Here is a 14,821-nt window from a genome sequence, read left to right on the forward strand (position 1 = left end):
GTCAGCGGTGGAAACGAGACGGTATCTACTAGTAGTAGTAGTCGGGCGGAAAGAGTGGACGGCGAGAGAGGAAGTTGCAGGCGTGGGTCAAGCAAATCAACCAACGGAGGAGCGAAGCAGAAGAAAAGGAAAACGAGACAGAAGGAGGAGCGCGCGCGCCTGCAGTTGTAGTCTGGCAGACGGTGAGTGGAGGATGACCGGCAGAAAATGTCCACGGGCTGCAAGTCTCAATGCAGTCGGGCAGCGTGTAACCGAATGACGGTTGGCGGGAAATTTTATTCGGTTTTCTGGGTTGATTATATTTATCTGGATTGTGTGTCGTAGAAATGTAGTATTTGGTTGTGGCGGTGGTAATATGATAAGGTTGGTTGTATGGTTTCAAAAGTAGAGTTTCTGTTCCCCGTCGAGGCCTGACGAAGAGGGGGAGGGGAAAGGCCATAAAAAGAGTGGAAGTAATTGGGAAAGAGAATAAGAGTGGATAACCGAATGGATGGAGAGAGGCAGATGGAATCCAAGATGTGGATGGAGGGGAAAGAAAGAGACCAGACAAAGTGGGGTTCGAGGATGAACGGACTGCTTTTTGACTTGTGCTATGGAGTAGATACTTTCTAGTCCGTAACACTAATGGTGGGGATGGTTCTGGGAGGAATGCCCGAGAGGATGGAAAGAATACACAGAGTAGATTGGATGGAAGGCCTTTTAATGAGCAGATCCGTCAGTCAGTCAGTCAGTCAGTCAGCGTCGTCGGTCAGCTTTCATTCCATTATCCCTGGACCGGATCGGAACGATGCTCACGATATCCCTACTCCGTAAAAAATTTGAAAGATAAAATCGAGAAAAGTGAAGGGGATAATAATAATAAACCACCCTCATACTTGACTTGTGTAAAACCAACAGACTCGGATCGAATCAGACCCGAGGACGGATGCAAGGCGGAATTACAGAGTTCCAGATCGGATTTAACGAACTCGAAGTGCGAAACCAAAGGAAAACAATACCACCACACGCCAATCAAAGTTATCATCGTGACTCAACGCGAATACTTACTTACTACTAAGTATTTACTTATCTACTACGTACCACTGGAAAGATTTCTTTTTTCAAGTCCCCTTAAGGATGGGTGAAGAGAACAGCTCCTCCCACTATGCTTTGAGCAATACAGTATCGACATCGTAACTGCACATTTGACATGCTTTCCCTTTCTTCCATATTCAGACATCCCTCCTTCATTGTTTTTTTTCCCTTCCATTCTCCCGATCCTTTTTCTGCCTTCATGGACACTTCCCTGCTAGTCTTCCTTCTTCCATTCCGGATCTCTGTCAGCCACTCGCGCCTCATTTCTATCCGAGGCATTTCTGGATGGAAGAAGAAAGAGAGTCGGAACGGAGTCGCAAGGAGGTGGGGATGCCACCCTGACTGGCTGCCGGTCGATGCCTGATCTGCCGCTAACTCACCCGGTATTACCGCTCGTTACCGTCCATTAGGATTTTTCTCCCGCGTCTACAATGAATAAACACACTTGCGGAATAACTATCTCCAGTGCGAGTAGTATAGCAAGGAAGTCCGGGTTCAAGAATGAAGATGACTTGAGAAGTAAACACAGTTCCTACCACCCACGAACCTTACATACGTCACACATGCTGGGGTCTGCTTCAGCAGGATCTTATATTTGGCCTGTCGACAGGGAACTCACCTGCAGATGCAAGGTCGGGATCAATTCTATCCATTGGCGTATCAGCGCCATAGGCACAGTCCATCAACCGCTCCATGACAGAGTTGATTTGATCTATCCAAATGTCGAGGAATTGATGTCCGGGAGTATACTTTGAGCCCACTCACTCCCACGGGTATCCAACCCTGGTACCTAAGCTGTAGGCTTTTATTCCGAGCGCGTGGCATTTATTCCCCGGATCCATTACAGTCATCGAATGCTTATCGCCATCCACACATTTCAACATTTTGATATTGCCTGCAAAACTACCAACATGAGCTTCTGCCAGTCCTAGAACTCGGACTTCTTCAAAGGTGTAGGACTCCTTCAAAGGTGTACGCGCAAGGCTTCTTATCATTGAGTCTGTTCGTCAGTTGAGTCCCAAGTCCCAGGTCAGATGAGGAAAAACAAACCCGAAAAACCCAACCTCAAATGTTGAGTCCCTCAGATACGTCACATGCTTCGTTCCCTGCCTCTAAGTGCATGCATAGTAAGGCGCAATGTATCCGAAGAGATGAAAAGCGGGTATGCATGGCGGTTTATTGTACAAGGTATCCCCGTCGGTACTCAACCATGACAGAGTGACACAGTGACACAGTAATGAGCCAAGGCACATCGTCAAAGAGATTGTCTTCTGCTTCTCGGCTGGAGAGCTAGATTAGCTGGCATTTTGGTGCAACGTCCGTTGTTAGTCTGTCAACATTGTCATGGCGCGTCGCACCAGGACTGCTTAGCAACTGGCCGGAATCATCCTGCCTCGTGATTGACAACGATCCGCGCCTCCCAACAGGGTACTATACAGTGTAGCACGAAGCCTTATTCACGATGGATTCTAGGACCTTATTCTTGGAATATCATCGGAAGCTCATTTTCTCTCAAGTCCCAACCTAACCACTAGTGCGTCATTGGAAACGCCAAAAGGCACTGGCCATAACTGCGTATCGGCCATAACGCCAGGGGAGTGGAAATAAAACCGCTAGGCTCCCCCACCAAATAAACCCGGGCTCCATCGGAGGAACCCTGGGTCTGAGCGGAACCGAACCACGGACCAGCCTTGACTGCCACTACAAGATTAACAGGACGATGTATGATGATGGTGAATGGGGATGGGGATGGGGATGGGGATGATGGACGGGGAGCTTCCTCAACCATTACCCAAATCCGTCATTTCCCATTCCGTGTGATCAGCGCTGAGCAGTGAACATCGTCATGGGTCTGCAATAATCAAATAAGATATGATCCATGCTCTGTCCGAGACTTTCCCGTCTTGTTGGCTGCCCAAAAGTCCTGGACGCTGGCAGGAACCCCGTTGCGGCCCAATAACGACTGCGGCCTCCACTGCGGCGCTTCTTGCCGTCCGCCTCTGCAGGTGAAAATCTCTCAACCGGAGGGGCAACGACAAAAAGAGTTTCGCTATCCAGATTTTGCGATGTTAAATTGGAAAATGGGTTCATGCAAACTCGATAGGTGTCATTCAGGTAAATCCATTAAATGCGATTATTCTAAGCTGTCCTGCGCGAGACAAAGATCTAGAAAAGCTTTCCTCCAACTTCTTGCAGATAGAACTCTCCATGACATAAAGGAGTGGTCTTCTACTCTAGAATGCTCTTCTACCCCACTTTCCGGCATCGTCTAGCTGGCTGATATCTTGATCCTCTATCCAGGTGGAGATTCCGGTGAGCAAACGGCATGGAAGATGGAGTCGAAGCACGCTAGAAAATGGGTTCCCGACAACACTGCCCGCTAGCAAACAAATTGCATCGCAGTTCTCTGCTCCGGCTTGTTATAGTCCTGACAGTTGTTGATTGCGAATGACAGGCATAGATGAACCTGTGACAATCAATCATACATCCATTCCTCCAAGGTACTCCGATCTCGGATGGGCTGGATACCATGTTTGTGGCAACGTTGGTCAATGGATCATTCAACCCAGTTCCTGCTGCTTTTCAACAAGCTTCCTCGGGCACTGAAATCACATTAACCTCCTGACAAGGGCTTTAGAAATCAAAGATCCCGTGAGTCATATTGATGGAACACTGTCGTGTTTTCACACGTCTGGCTCCAGTGAGAGATTGCCTATCCACAGCGCAATTAGTACGCATCTGTACGAATACTGTTGGCATGCCTTCGGACGGGGCAAGACAGTAAAGGCGACACCTGGAATTTCTAATCAGGCGACCTTCCTGTCCCGGCTCAGCTGAGGCTGAGTGAGGCATAACTTCAACGTGGTTTCTGCGTCATACTAGCTTACTAGTATTACATTCATTGCCATTGGCTCAAATTGATGCGCTACGGACTCAAATCTACCGCTTCTTGTCAATTATCGGGTAAATAATACTCTCATCCTCACCCCCGAGCACCGGAAATGTAAATAAGTCAGAACATCTCGGATTATCACTGTCGACTCAGCCCACGATCACCTCGGTATATCCCTCAATCTTCCCGTCTTTCATATCCATCCTCCGGACGTTGATGCCCAATTCTCGTGACTCATTTCCTGGATGAGACTAAATCCATTTCCAGGGGCTGCTAGTGTTATCCACAGCCAACCATCCGCCGATCCCAGTGTTCCGGCTCCGTTTGTACTATCTTTACTCCAGCTAATCTCAAGGGTCCCCCCGCTGTCAACGCGCAGGATTCATTGTCGCCTCCCGCCCCCTGCTTGTTGAGCATCCGTAAGCTTCCAGTAAAGAAGATTGGTCAAATTCAGACTGTCATCGGGAATAACCGCAAGTATCGTAATTGGACTCGTACGTACGCACTGTCGATCCGGTCCCTCTAGGCTCAAGGACTATCTGTCTGTAGACTTAGTTTTAGATGGTTGATCCTGATAAGATAGGGCTGCTGAGTAAGCGAGTTGCCGGGGCCACGCCAGACACCCAAACAAACCGGCGTCATCCCCAGCCTCGCCATTTACTCCAACCTCCTCATTTTCGGCGGCTGCTCGTCCATTCTGCTCGCTGAGTGTCTTCAATTCTGCCCTTCTCCGTCCCTGACGGAGCTGGTCACTACCACCGTGGCATAGACTAACCAGTTTGTCTAGCATTACACCACATCGTGCGATCCACATTCCAACCATCTACAATCTACATAGTATCCCGACCGATCGGAATTCAAATAAGAACCATAAACTCGATCTCACACTGACAACCTCGATAAAGGTACGCATCCACATTCCAATCTTACCCCATACATCTACCATCCCACAACTCAACTAACCATCATCACCTTCATCCAGAGTCCCGTCTAGAGCTCCAAGCTCTTGACGGCTCTTCAACCCAACAACCATGCCTCCCATCCACCCCTCTGCCACCCTCCTCCCCGCCAGCACCCAAAACACCATCACCACCTCAAAGCAGTACGAACAAAATGCCCCTCACCATCACCTCTTCGGCCGCTCCAGCCAAACCTGGGCCCCCGGCTCCGGCACTGTCGAACCAAGCCACATCAACATGAAAGGCCTAATGGCCCTCTTCGCCATCCTCGGCGCCGCCTTCGTCCTCGCCGCAATCTGGTTCTTCTTCTGGGCCAAAAACGGCGGGTTCATCTGGCGCAAAGGCGACTGGGAAGAATACAAATCGACCGTTCTCCGCCGCAAAGGACCCGACGGCCGCACTCTATCCAACGCCACGAAGAGCACCAAACTCGGCGGCGGCAGCGTCTACCACAAAGGCTACAGCGACGACGGCTACACCTACACCGACGAAACAGCCACCAACCTCACCGAGAAGACAGGCGTAACGGGCGCGACCTCCGCCGAAAAGGAACGCAAACGCCGCCGCAAGCTCCGCGAGAAATTCCGTCGCCGCCGCAAGGACGACGAAATGACCGCGAACTGGGAAAACGAAGTCGACGAGGATGTTGCCGCGTACAGAAAGGAAAAGGCCGCCCGAGTCGGGGGCATTAACCGCGAAGGAGAGGGAACCTACTATGGCAGTGACTACGATCTCTCCAACCCAGCGAGTCATTACAATCAGAGCGAAATCAGCGGTAGTCAGGTCCGCGATTACGCTTATGATCCTGCCCCTGCTGCAAAATCGCCATCCCGGAAACAGAGCAGACGACGCGACTTCTCCTTCGTACCCGGCAGCGAGGAAGTCCTTAGCCAGGCGCCCACCCGCGACGACCGCGACCGCCACCACACCCGAGAACCCTCGGCGAGAAGACATAACCGTCGGCGTGAGCGACGCCGGAATCCCCCGCCTAGTGAGTCCTCCGGATCTCGGACGAGTAGTCCCCGCAAGCGGGAGAGACAGTCCGTGCGGGGCCATTACACGGAACCGTTGGATTTCTCGTCGTCGGCGCCATCGAGGTCCGAGTATCAGTATTCGAATGTGGATACGGAGGATACGGGTACCAGGAGTTATCACCACCCAATTCCGGGGTTGAGTAAGGGGTATAGAAGGGAGGGAGGACGAGGGAGGAGAAGGGATAGTTTGAGTGAGAGTGATTGATTTGTTGGTTGATTACTGCTTGCTTGATTTGCTTGATTGGGAAAGCACTAAATGATTCGATATGATATGGTCATGGATTTGATATGGTATGATATGATATGATATGCAATGGATGTACATAATGCTTGTGCTTTGCTACTATTTTTCTTGTTCTATTTGCTGTTTTTTACTATGGGTGAATATGGTATGGAAACGATACATGATGATTCTATGGGATGAAACTTTGATCATGGCAGTTAATAGCAGTGAAATTGACAAGATGATATAACACAAGTCGGTATTTTATTGGGGCTGGGTTTACCTTCAGAATGTGTCTTGTAAAAAAGGCATAAATCAGGGGCTATTATAGAACTGCTATTCCTTTTCTTGTTCCGGGTGGAGTAAGGAGTACTATTGTATTCTAGGTTGGCAAATGTGAGCTATAGTATTCATCCAGGTGCCGATTGCCGGCCGATCACATCTATGTGATGATAGTAAGATAATTAAATTTTGGTATGTTGTCATTAACGATGAGCTATGATTAGCCAATAATCCCTATTCTATGCTACACTATCTAAAGAACGAACATGGCATATACTAATCACTCTTTCTCCTTAGCTGCGTCCCCTGACTGACTGCCCTCATCATCAGGCCCAAATCCACGCCAGGCGGGATCATAGCGAGACATGCGGCGGAGCTGTGGCCGAGCACCAAAAGCCATGGAATTAGTTCTCTTTCGATGGTTGAAAGACCGGCAGGTCCCGCGCCATATAACAGTGCTGGCTTGTTCCGATTTTCTAGACGGTTTGATTGTGGAACCACTAGATACCACTGCTCCTGGGTCATGCGAGTGCCAGCATTCAAGAGCCAATTGACTGATTTCTTCATCGGTCAAGCCTTGGGCGCGTAAGGTCTCCCATTCGGGCTGGGATCTCAAGCGTGCACTTTCCAGCGAGGAGGTGCGAACCTGGTGAAGAATCCAGTTGTCGATGAACTTACGTCGCTGAAACGGCGACTCAGGGCTATCGAAATCATTCTGTTCAAAAGGGGAGGACTTTTCATATAACTCCAACTTGAACGGGTCTTTGACTAGGTCAGGTGCAGAATGACTGCGCACGCCGAACGAGCGAGCTGCATCCCTTGGGGATCCTGGAGCACTTTGGGCTATCTCGTCAAGGTCGGACTCAAAGTCGGCGATGTCATAGCGTGGCCGTGCTTCTGTCTTGTCCCAATCTCGTCGTGAACTATGATCTGGGCTTACAGAACTCATGCTTCTTTGAGAAAATGAATCCGAGTCTTTCTCTGCATCATTAAAGAGGATGGATTCCTGCACCTGCGATGTGACTGGTTGAGGCTGCTGCTGCGAGTCCTTCCTCTCAGATGTGGTCAGTGGGACCGATTGAGAATCAAAGCTTCGAGAATGGAAAATAGGACGCGCAGCCCCTCTATCAGTCCTAACGCCTTGGGGTTTCCTATCATCGACCGGGTGGAACAGGCGGCTAAGTCGGGCGGCTGAGCGGGTAAGTTCGTGTTCAAGCTCCTCCAAGTCATCCTCAGACTGGTTATACTGGTATTCCAAATCCAAATAATAGTGTGCGATTGACCGGAGAGCAGCGTAATCCTTTTCAATGAGCTCTGCAGTAGATTGGCAATTGCAGCATGTGATATTACTGAGATGACTTCTGATCGAATCCCTTAAAGCCGTTTCCTCTTCTCTCTGCTCCCACATCGTTGCACGCAACCGTTGCACCTTGAGCCTGTCTGCAGCGATCAACTTCTGCTGCTCATAGCATTCCTTCTGTGCTATGTAAGCCTCGGCCATATCAATATTACCAACTGGAGGTATGTGGGGTCCCCATTTGCGTTTCTTAGGAAGGAATTTTGCATCCTTAACTGTATTCTGCCTTATCCCGTCTTCCTTCCTGTGCGGTGTGGATTCTGAATTCGAGACTACTCTCCGTAAAGAATGATTGGCATTACCTATCAAGGAATTTTCTGTAATGCTCAGAGGTAGGCCTGAAACATTTTTCGAGATGTGCCCAGATGTTTTATTCTGTGGGAAGCCCTGTGGATGGCTGTGTGAACTGCGTTCTCCTGTAGTGGGACAATCCAGATCATCTCCAGCGGAGAAGCTAGCAGTACGGATATTTCTAGGAAGCATAATGGAAGTGAGAGTAAAATAGAATTGATAGTATCTGACGCAAGTGGTAGGTTAGGTTAGTCGATAAGCTGCAGAGGAAGTTGTAGCAGCCACGACGTGGATTTCTCTCAGAAAGGGACATTGCGCAAAAGGAGCGAGGCCATAGGCAGAAGGAAAGAGCGACGGGTCGGCCTGATAGGCTGCTACCTGGCACCTGAATCGTGACATGGCTCAGAACTAGAAAGTATTCAGCGGGCTAACCCTTGAGACGGCGAGAGATACTCGAATGTACTTCGCAGGAGAGAATGGAGATGCGATAGCAGCAGATGGGCTTATCGGTGGAGCGCAAGTGGAGCTCGTCCAAAATCAGAACCTCGGAAAATCTCACCGCCCGACGGATTTTCCAGCCCGCTTGAATGAGGAAAACTTTCCAGTCGTTCACCAGCTTCCCCAGACTCTCTTCCCTTGAACTTGCAGTGAAACCTGGGAATATATATCGCCACAATGAAGCGCAAGTTGGATGCTAACGATGTTCCCTCCCCCGAAGTTGCGGAGACTAAGGAGACCTCCGATGCGGACGAGGCCGACTTTGAAAGCCTCAACCTGGATCCGCGACTGCGCCAAGCCTTGATCAAAGAGAAGTTCACCAAGCCTACGCCCGTCCAGGCCAAGGCTATTCCTCTGGCGCTCGCAGGCAAAGATATCCTTGGTGCGTACATCCTGGTGCCTGTGGTGGATGATGAGTATACTAACAATACCAGCTCGTGCAAAGACCGGCTCCGGAAAGACCGCCGCATATGTCCTCCCTATTCTTCAGACCATTCTTCAGAAGAAAGCTGTCAGTACTTTCCAGGGAAGATGAATTAAAAAATTGAGACAAGCTAAATTGTATCATGCTTTAGGCCGACCCCTCGTTGAAAGCCACCACTGGCCTCATCCTCGTCCCCACTCGAGAGCTTGCAGAACAGGTCCAAAAAGTCGTCACCACATTCGCTGCTTTCTGCGGAAAGGATGTCCGCTCTGTGAACTTGACTCAGAAGGTTTCCGAGGCCGTACAGCGGACTATGCTCTCTGACTACCCTGATATCGTCATCTCCACCCCCGCTCGTGTGATTGCCAACCTCGGAAACTCCTCTCTTTCGCTGGATAACCTGACGCACCTCGTTATCGACGAAGCCGACTTGGTCCTTTCATACGGATACGATGAAGACATCAATGCGCTTTCCAAGGCGATCCCCCGTGGCGTACAGACCTTCCTCATGAGTGCTACGCTCACCTCGGAAGTGGATACCTTGAAGGGATTGTTCTGTCGCAGCCCTGTTGTGCTGAAGTTGGAGGATAAGGAGGAGAAAGGCGCCGGTGTTAGCCAGTTTGTCGTCAAGTAAGCCTCACATGTACACGGCGAAGGATTTGCAAGCCTCATACTAACTGTTTCGCTCATCAGATGCGCAGAGGATGAGAAATTCCTCCTGACATATGTTATTTTCAAGCTTCAGCTCATCAAGGGCAAAGTCATCATATTCGTCGGAGACATCGACCGTTGCTATCGCCTCAAGCTTTTCCTGGAACAATTCGGCGTCAAGAGCTGTGTGCTCAACTCTGAGTTGCCAGTGAACTCCCGAATCCACGTCGTCCAGGAGTTCAACAAGGGTGTTTACGACATCATCATTGCTGCAGATGACCAAGAAGTCCTCGGATCTAAGTCTAAGAAGGCCAAGAATGCCGGTGCCGATGAGGAGGAGGAAGCTGCTGGTGTCATGGGCTCGAGTGATGACGAAGAGGCTGAAGACGACAAGAAGTCGAATCGTCCCGATAAGCGCCGCAAGCTTACCGCGAAAGAAAAGGACTATGGTATCTCTCGTGGTATCGACTTCCAGAACGTGGCCTGCGTCTTGAACTTTGACCTCCCCACAACCGCCAAATCCTACACACACCGCATTGGACGAACCGGCCGTGGCGGCAAGACCGGCATGGCGCTCTCGTTCGTCGTCCCGGCAGACCAGTACGGAAAGCACAAACCCACTTCCTTCCCCACCGCCAAACATGATGAAGCCGTCCTGGCCAAGATCGTCAAACGACAATCCAAACATGGCCACGAAGTCAAGCCCTACCACTTTGAGATGAGTCAAGTCGACGCCTTCCGCTACCGTATGACCGACGGTCTTCGCGCCATCACCCGACTTGCCGTTCAGGAAGCCCGTGCTCGTGAGATCCGTCAGGAGCTGGTCAAGAGCGAGAAACTGAAGCGCCACTTCGAAGACAACCCCGATGAGCTGCGCCAGCTCCGTCACGATGGCGAGTTGCGCTCCGCACGTATCCAACCCCACCTCAAACACATCCCCGAATACCTGATGCCGTCCAAGGGTCGCAAGGGCATTTCCAGTGAGGACGTCGGCTTCGTTGGGTTCCGGAAATCCAGCGACAACCGTATCCGCAAGGCTAGAGATAAGAACCGCGCCAAGGGCAAGGGCCGCAAGCCGTCAGGTGTTAGAAAGGTTGATCCGTTGAAGACGTTCAATCGGGGTCGGAAATAGGTCTTGTAGCTGTAGGGGATCGGTGGTGGGTAAATGAGGGATTATGTACATATTGTTCTTGGTTCCATGGGAAAAAGTTCATCATATTCGGTTTGGGATAGTGCGTGCATATAGAACTCCAATTCCAATAATTGTATGTCATGTCAAATCATGAAATCTGCCACTTGTATTTCATTTCAAAGTTGTAGGTATTCTTCCATCATCATCTCATAAGAACTATTAGTACTTTCCATGAAGTAACGTATATACCAGGACCTAACATGTCCCATAACACCTATCTCCCACAGTATCAACATGACCTACTGGGCCATAGGTACTATACTAATCTAACTATACGACCCATACGCATACCTGCCACCTTCCAATAGCCCCTATATATATGCATAGATGAATAGGACTCACCACCTCCATCAAGGCAAGATTCCCACCCACTCCTTCCCAAACAACTTCTTCAACCCATCCTCCTCAATCCCCTCCAACCCAAAAGAGAACTGCACCCACTTTCCCTTCCCCTCCCTCCTCAATCTCAAAACCCACTGCTGGACTGCCTTCGCAGCCTGCACCGTCTCCCGGAATCGCTCTAGCTCCTTCCCCCTCCGATACTTAATCCGCTCGACCTCCACATCCCAAGGTAGATCCGACGCTGGCTCCGCATCTCCTAGACGGCCCGCAAGAGCCGGATGCGGTGGCGGCGGTGAGAGCGGCGCATGCGCCGAAAAGGCCAAGGAGCGGGTAGGCGAAGATAAAGACGAGGAGGAGGAGCCGCTCTGGCTGATACTGTTCTCGGGGAGTAACTCGGCGTCATCGATATGGGGAAGCCAGCCTGGTCCGAGACGGATGTATTCAATGTCTCTCCAGGAGGTATTCCATTCTGGGCCTGAGGAGGCGTACGCGGTTGAGATTGATTCGTTGTCTTGCCATTTTAGGGCTGGGATCCAGTCGCCACAGCCTTCGAGGTCGAGCCATTTCAGGCAGTAGGTTACGCGGGAGAGGCGCCGGAGGATACCTGCTGCTTCGGCCCAGTTGTTTTCGCTGGCGGAGTAGGTGTCTGTGCCGCCGTAGGAGAAGATTAGGGAGCGGTGATTGGGGTGGCGGATTCGGGCATTGATGGCGTTCGGGGTGACGGTTGGGATGGGCCAGTGGGCGAGAGATAAGTGGGTGATGGTTGAGAGGCGGGAGAGGAGGCTTATGAGGGAGTTCCAGTTTACGGTGCCAGGTTTGGGATGTGCCAGGGAGAGGTAGCGGAGGTTGGAGAAGCGGAGGGTTGGGGATGGGGTATGGAGGAGAGTGGTGGGATTGCTTGCTGTTGGAGTGGTGGTGTTGCCCTCTTGTTCTTCGTCGTCGTATTCCTCTTCCCAGGAGGAGGGGACGGATTCTTTGGGCTTGCGCTGTATGGAACTTGGTTTTTCGGTGACGAGGAGCTCGGCGGAGAGTTGTTTCAAGCTTAGCCATCGACCGATGGCGCTGCTTAGGTCTAGACGGTTGACTTCGGACTCGCTTTCTTGATGAATCTCGGGGCTATCGCTGGCGTGGGCCTTCTCGAATAGAGGTCGCAGACCGCGCATGAGCCCGCCTAGTGGTCGGTCCTTCGCATATATAGCAATGTAGCTGAGGAGGCGCACTTTGAGGTGATTTGGAAGAGCTGCCAGGAACGGACCATCATATTCAACATGCCAATCCCAATATGTAGCCATCGATCTGAGTACCGTATCGATAAGGCTGCCCTTGGGAGGGTAGGACGTGCCGGGTAGACGATCTAATCGGTAGATGACTCTTTCTTTCTCCGCCGCAGCAATATCAACATCATCTTCCTCCGCGTCATCCCGGCTGCCCAGGAGCCAGCTCTCTGGTGGTGGTGGTCCGGCCGTCCGTCGCAAGCGTCGCGAGCCAACGATTCCTAGGCGTTGCGATCCCGGACGGGGCCGAGGAGGCGGGGTTTCCGGTAGCTCAAGAAGATTCCGTAGAGAGGGATGTACAGATCGGGGCGCGACAAATCTGAAGGGGCTTTCAGGTCCATTGGAGACCTGCGTGCGGCGAAGGTGGTGAATCAGGTCATTGACGGAGGGTTGTTCCGCGGAAGAGGATGAAGCGTGGGATGAGCGAAGACGGTCATAGTGGTCGTGTCGAGGGCCGGACGAAGCAAGGGTATGGTGGGCAGTGCTGGCTGGTTTCGCAAAGGCGGTCTTCTTGTGCTTTTTGGGCATAGGGATGGAAGAGAGTAGCGAATTCAAGGCGAGGTTTTGATGTGGCAGAAGTGGGATGAGGCCGATCGGCGGAGCTCCTCTCATCTTATCGTTTCGCCGCAGCTGGTTTCGCCCCCTCGGTTTAGTAAGATTGGGCCCTCATTTGACTAGCTAATTTGTTAGTTAACTAGATAGCTTGCTATGAGTAACAATGAGTCATTGGTCAATTACTCACTTGCTGTATAGCCAGCTTGAGTCTTCATTAGTTGATAGGCTACGGTGGAGAAGACAAGGGATAGTATTGAATGTCGCTTGTGCCCATATTTTTGTTCTAGTATGCAATGTTCTATTGTACAGGATTTTGTTGCTTCGCAATAATGCACATCGTCAAATGTCGCGGACCCATGAATCATCGTCCATCTTACCCTCGCGCTTAGGGCCCTCTTGCATCCATGTCTCCACCAGGCCTTCCTTCGGGTCTTCGTCCGACAATCCCCTAGTCCGCCGGACATCGAGAACGAGATCCCGGACCTTCTTGGTGACCTCCTTTCGCAGCTCAACTGCTTCAGGGTCATATAAAAGCTGGTCGTTTAGCACTCCAAACGGCAAGTCGCGAGTCTCCGGGGCTACACGTTCAGCCTTGGCCCTGATCTTCTGCCAACGCCTTCTGTATTCCCCGAAAACCGCCTCTCTATCTACTTTCTGCCCGAAAGTGATGCTGACTTCCTTTCCGACACGAGGCAGGAACCGTGGGAATTCGCGGCTTTCGTGCATGACCTGGTCAAAGCCCTCTAGCCATATCGGTACCACATCCGGGCATTCGCTAGCCTCGAGGATAAGTCGTGCCACGCCCCATTTGAAGTAGCGCATAGTCTTGTTCGGCGCTTGGTGGATCTTTCCCTCTGGGAATATGTGGAACCAGGAATACGAGTTGCAGGCGTAAGAGGACGGCGATAGATGGGAGTCATGGCCATCGGTGGTGTACGCTGTGGGTAGATCGGAAAACGGATCGACGCAGACATTCTGTAGACTCCACGATTGACGTTCGGGGATAGCGAGATGAGGGTCAGCGGGGAATGGCCCCTTCGACAGGAGTCGGATCGCCTGAGTGACGACAGGCTGGGCGAGGCCACCGTATTGCGAATGAGCCGATCGGTGTGTCGGCAGGACTTGGCCCATAGTAAAGAAAAGTGCTAATGGCCTATACATCAGTCCGGTCAGTCAGTAACGGATATTCTGAGAGCTGGAACCAAGCAAATAGTCCTGCCATACCTAGTCTGATAGCAGATGTCGTGGCTTCCAAACCCCCATCGTTTATTCCAGGACGCAAGCCCAAAGTTATATCGCATTGGCAGAAATCCCCACATGATCGGATCATCCATCCTGCTCAATTAAAGCGGCCATGGTCAGCGTTCTCTGACGTCGGAGTTGATCAGGTCGCCTCGGCTTTCGAGACGCAATGTAGGCACGTACACGCTGGTATGATTCGAAACTAATATGTCAGAACAGTTAGCCGACATATAATCTTTTAAACACAGGGACGTTAAACGAAAAGTCTAGACAGCATACCTGTGAGCAAGCCTCTGGTTCTCTGCGAGGGATCACTCCTCGAGTCGAGGAGCTCGAGGAACTGATCCAATCCATTTGCCTGTGGCCGACTGCAGAGGAATAGAAACGAGCGGCATAATGCGGCAACCCCGAAAATGGTGGTGGAGGACAAGGCCCTCCAGGGAAGTGAGGGCGCATCGGCCGTTGCGCCGCCAGAATCCGTAGAGCGCGACATTGTTCACTCAAGCCGCTCTAACTGATGTCCATCCAAG

The 14,821-nt window shown here is 51.2% G+C and overlaps 8 protein-coding genes across 8 annotated transcripts; 2 read left to right on the plus strand and 6 right to left on the minus strand.

Annotated features, from left to right (window-relative positions):
- Positions 1–1,288: 1,288 nt before the first annotated feature.
- On the minus strand, positions 1,289–2,069 carry An02g04930 (hypothetical protein; the record flags this gene model as incomplete). The annotated part of the gene is made up of 4 exons (XM_059746274.1): positions 1,289–1,434; positions 1,520–1,606; positions 1,694–1,786; positions 1,865–2,069. 4 exons carry the CDS (start codon positions 2,067–2,069, stop codon positions 1,289–1,291), a joined length of 531 nt encoding a protein of 176 aa, XP_059599956.1.
- Positions 2,070–2,364: 295 nt separating this feature from the next.
- On the minus strand, positions 2,365–2,660 carry An02g04940 (uncharacterized protein; the record flags this gene model as incomplete). Its single annotated transcript, XM_059746275.1, has 2 exons — positions 2,365–2,505; positions 2,604–2,660. The coding sequence occupies 2 exons, from the start codon at positions 2,658–2,660 to the stop codon at positions 2,365–2,367; spliced, it is 198 nt and encodes a 65-aa protein (XP_059599957.1).
- A 648-nt stretch (positions 2,661–3,308) lies between these two features.
- An02g04950 (hypothetical protein) lies at positions 3,309–4,790 on the minus strand (the record flags this gene model as incomplete). Its single annotated transcript, XM_059746276.1, has 7 exons — positions 3,309–3,447; positions 3,542–3,647; positions 3,765–3,943; positions 4,019–4,108; positions 4,180–4,300; positions 4,440–4,487; positions 4,601–4,790. The coding sequence occupies 7 exons, from the start codon at positions 4,788–4,790 to the stop codon at positions 3,309–3,311; spliced, it is 873 nt and encodes a 290-aa protein (XP_059599958.1).
- Positions 4,791–4,998: 208 nt separating this feature from the next.
- An02g04960 (uncharacterized protein) lies at positions 4,999–6,165 on the plus strand (the record flags this gene model as incomplete). The annotated part of the gene is made up of 1 exon (XM_001399597.3): positions 4,999–6,165. The coding sequence occupies one exon, from the start codon at positions 4,999–5,001 to the stop codon at positions 6,163–6,165; it is 1,167 nt and encodes a 388-aa protein (XP_001399634.1).
- Positions 6,166–6,745: 580 nt separating this feature from the next.
- An02g04970 (hypothetical protein) lies at positions 6,746–8,305 on the minus strand (the record flags this gene model as incomplete). The annotated part of the gene is made up of 2 exons (XM_001399598.3): positions 6,746–8,094; positions 8,125–8,305. The coding sequence occupies 2 exons, from the start codon at positions 8,303–8,305 to the stop codon at positions 6,746–6,748; spliced, it is 1,530 nt and encodes a 509-aa protein (XP_001399635.3).
- Positions 8,306–8,788: 483 nt separating this feature from the next.
- An02g04980 (uncharacterized protein) lies at positions 8,789–10,818 on the plus strand (the record flags this gene model as incomplete). The annotated part of the gene is made up of 4 exons (XM_001399599.1): positions 8,789–8,993; positions 9,046–9,122; positions 9,187–9,665; positions 9,729–10,818. 4 exons carry the CDS (start codon positions 8,789–8,791, stop codon positions 10,816–10,818), a joined length of 1,851 nt encoding a protein of 616 aa, XP_001399636.1.
- A 410-nt stretch (positions 10,819–11,228) lies between these two features.
- An02g04990 (uncharacterized protein) lies at positions 11,229–12,512 on the minus strand (the record flags this gene model as incomplete). The annotated part of the gene is made up of 1 exon (XM_059746277.1): positions 11,229–12,512. The coding sequence occupies one exon, from the start codon at positions 12,510–12,512 to the stop codon at positions 11,229–11,231; it is 1,284 nt and encodes a 427-aa protein (XP_059599959.1).
- An 876-nt stretch (positions 12,513–13,388) lies between these two features.
- An02g05000 (uncharacterized protein) lies at positions 13,389–14,784 on the minus strand (the record flags this gene model as incomplete). The annotated part of the gene is made up of 4 exons (XM_001399601.1): positions 13,389–14,202; positions 14,274–14,384; positions 14,475–14,493; positions 14,571–14,784. 4 exons carry the CDS (start codon positions 14,782–14,784, stop codon positions 13,389–13,391), a joined length of 1,158 nt encoding a protein of 385 aa, XP_001399638.1.
- Between the last annotated feature and the right edge of the window lie 37 nt (positions 14,785–14,821).

The sequence above is a fragment of the Aspergillus niger genome, assembly GCF_000002855.4.
Source record: "Aspergillus niger supercontig An02".
Classification (NCBI taxonomy): domain Eukaryota; kingdom Fungi; phylum Ascomycota; class Eurotiomycetes; order Eurotiales; family Aspergillaceae; genus Aspergillus; species Aspergillus niger.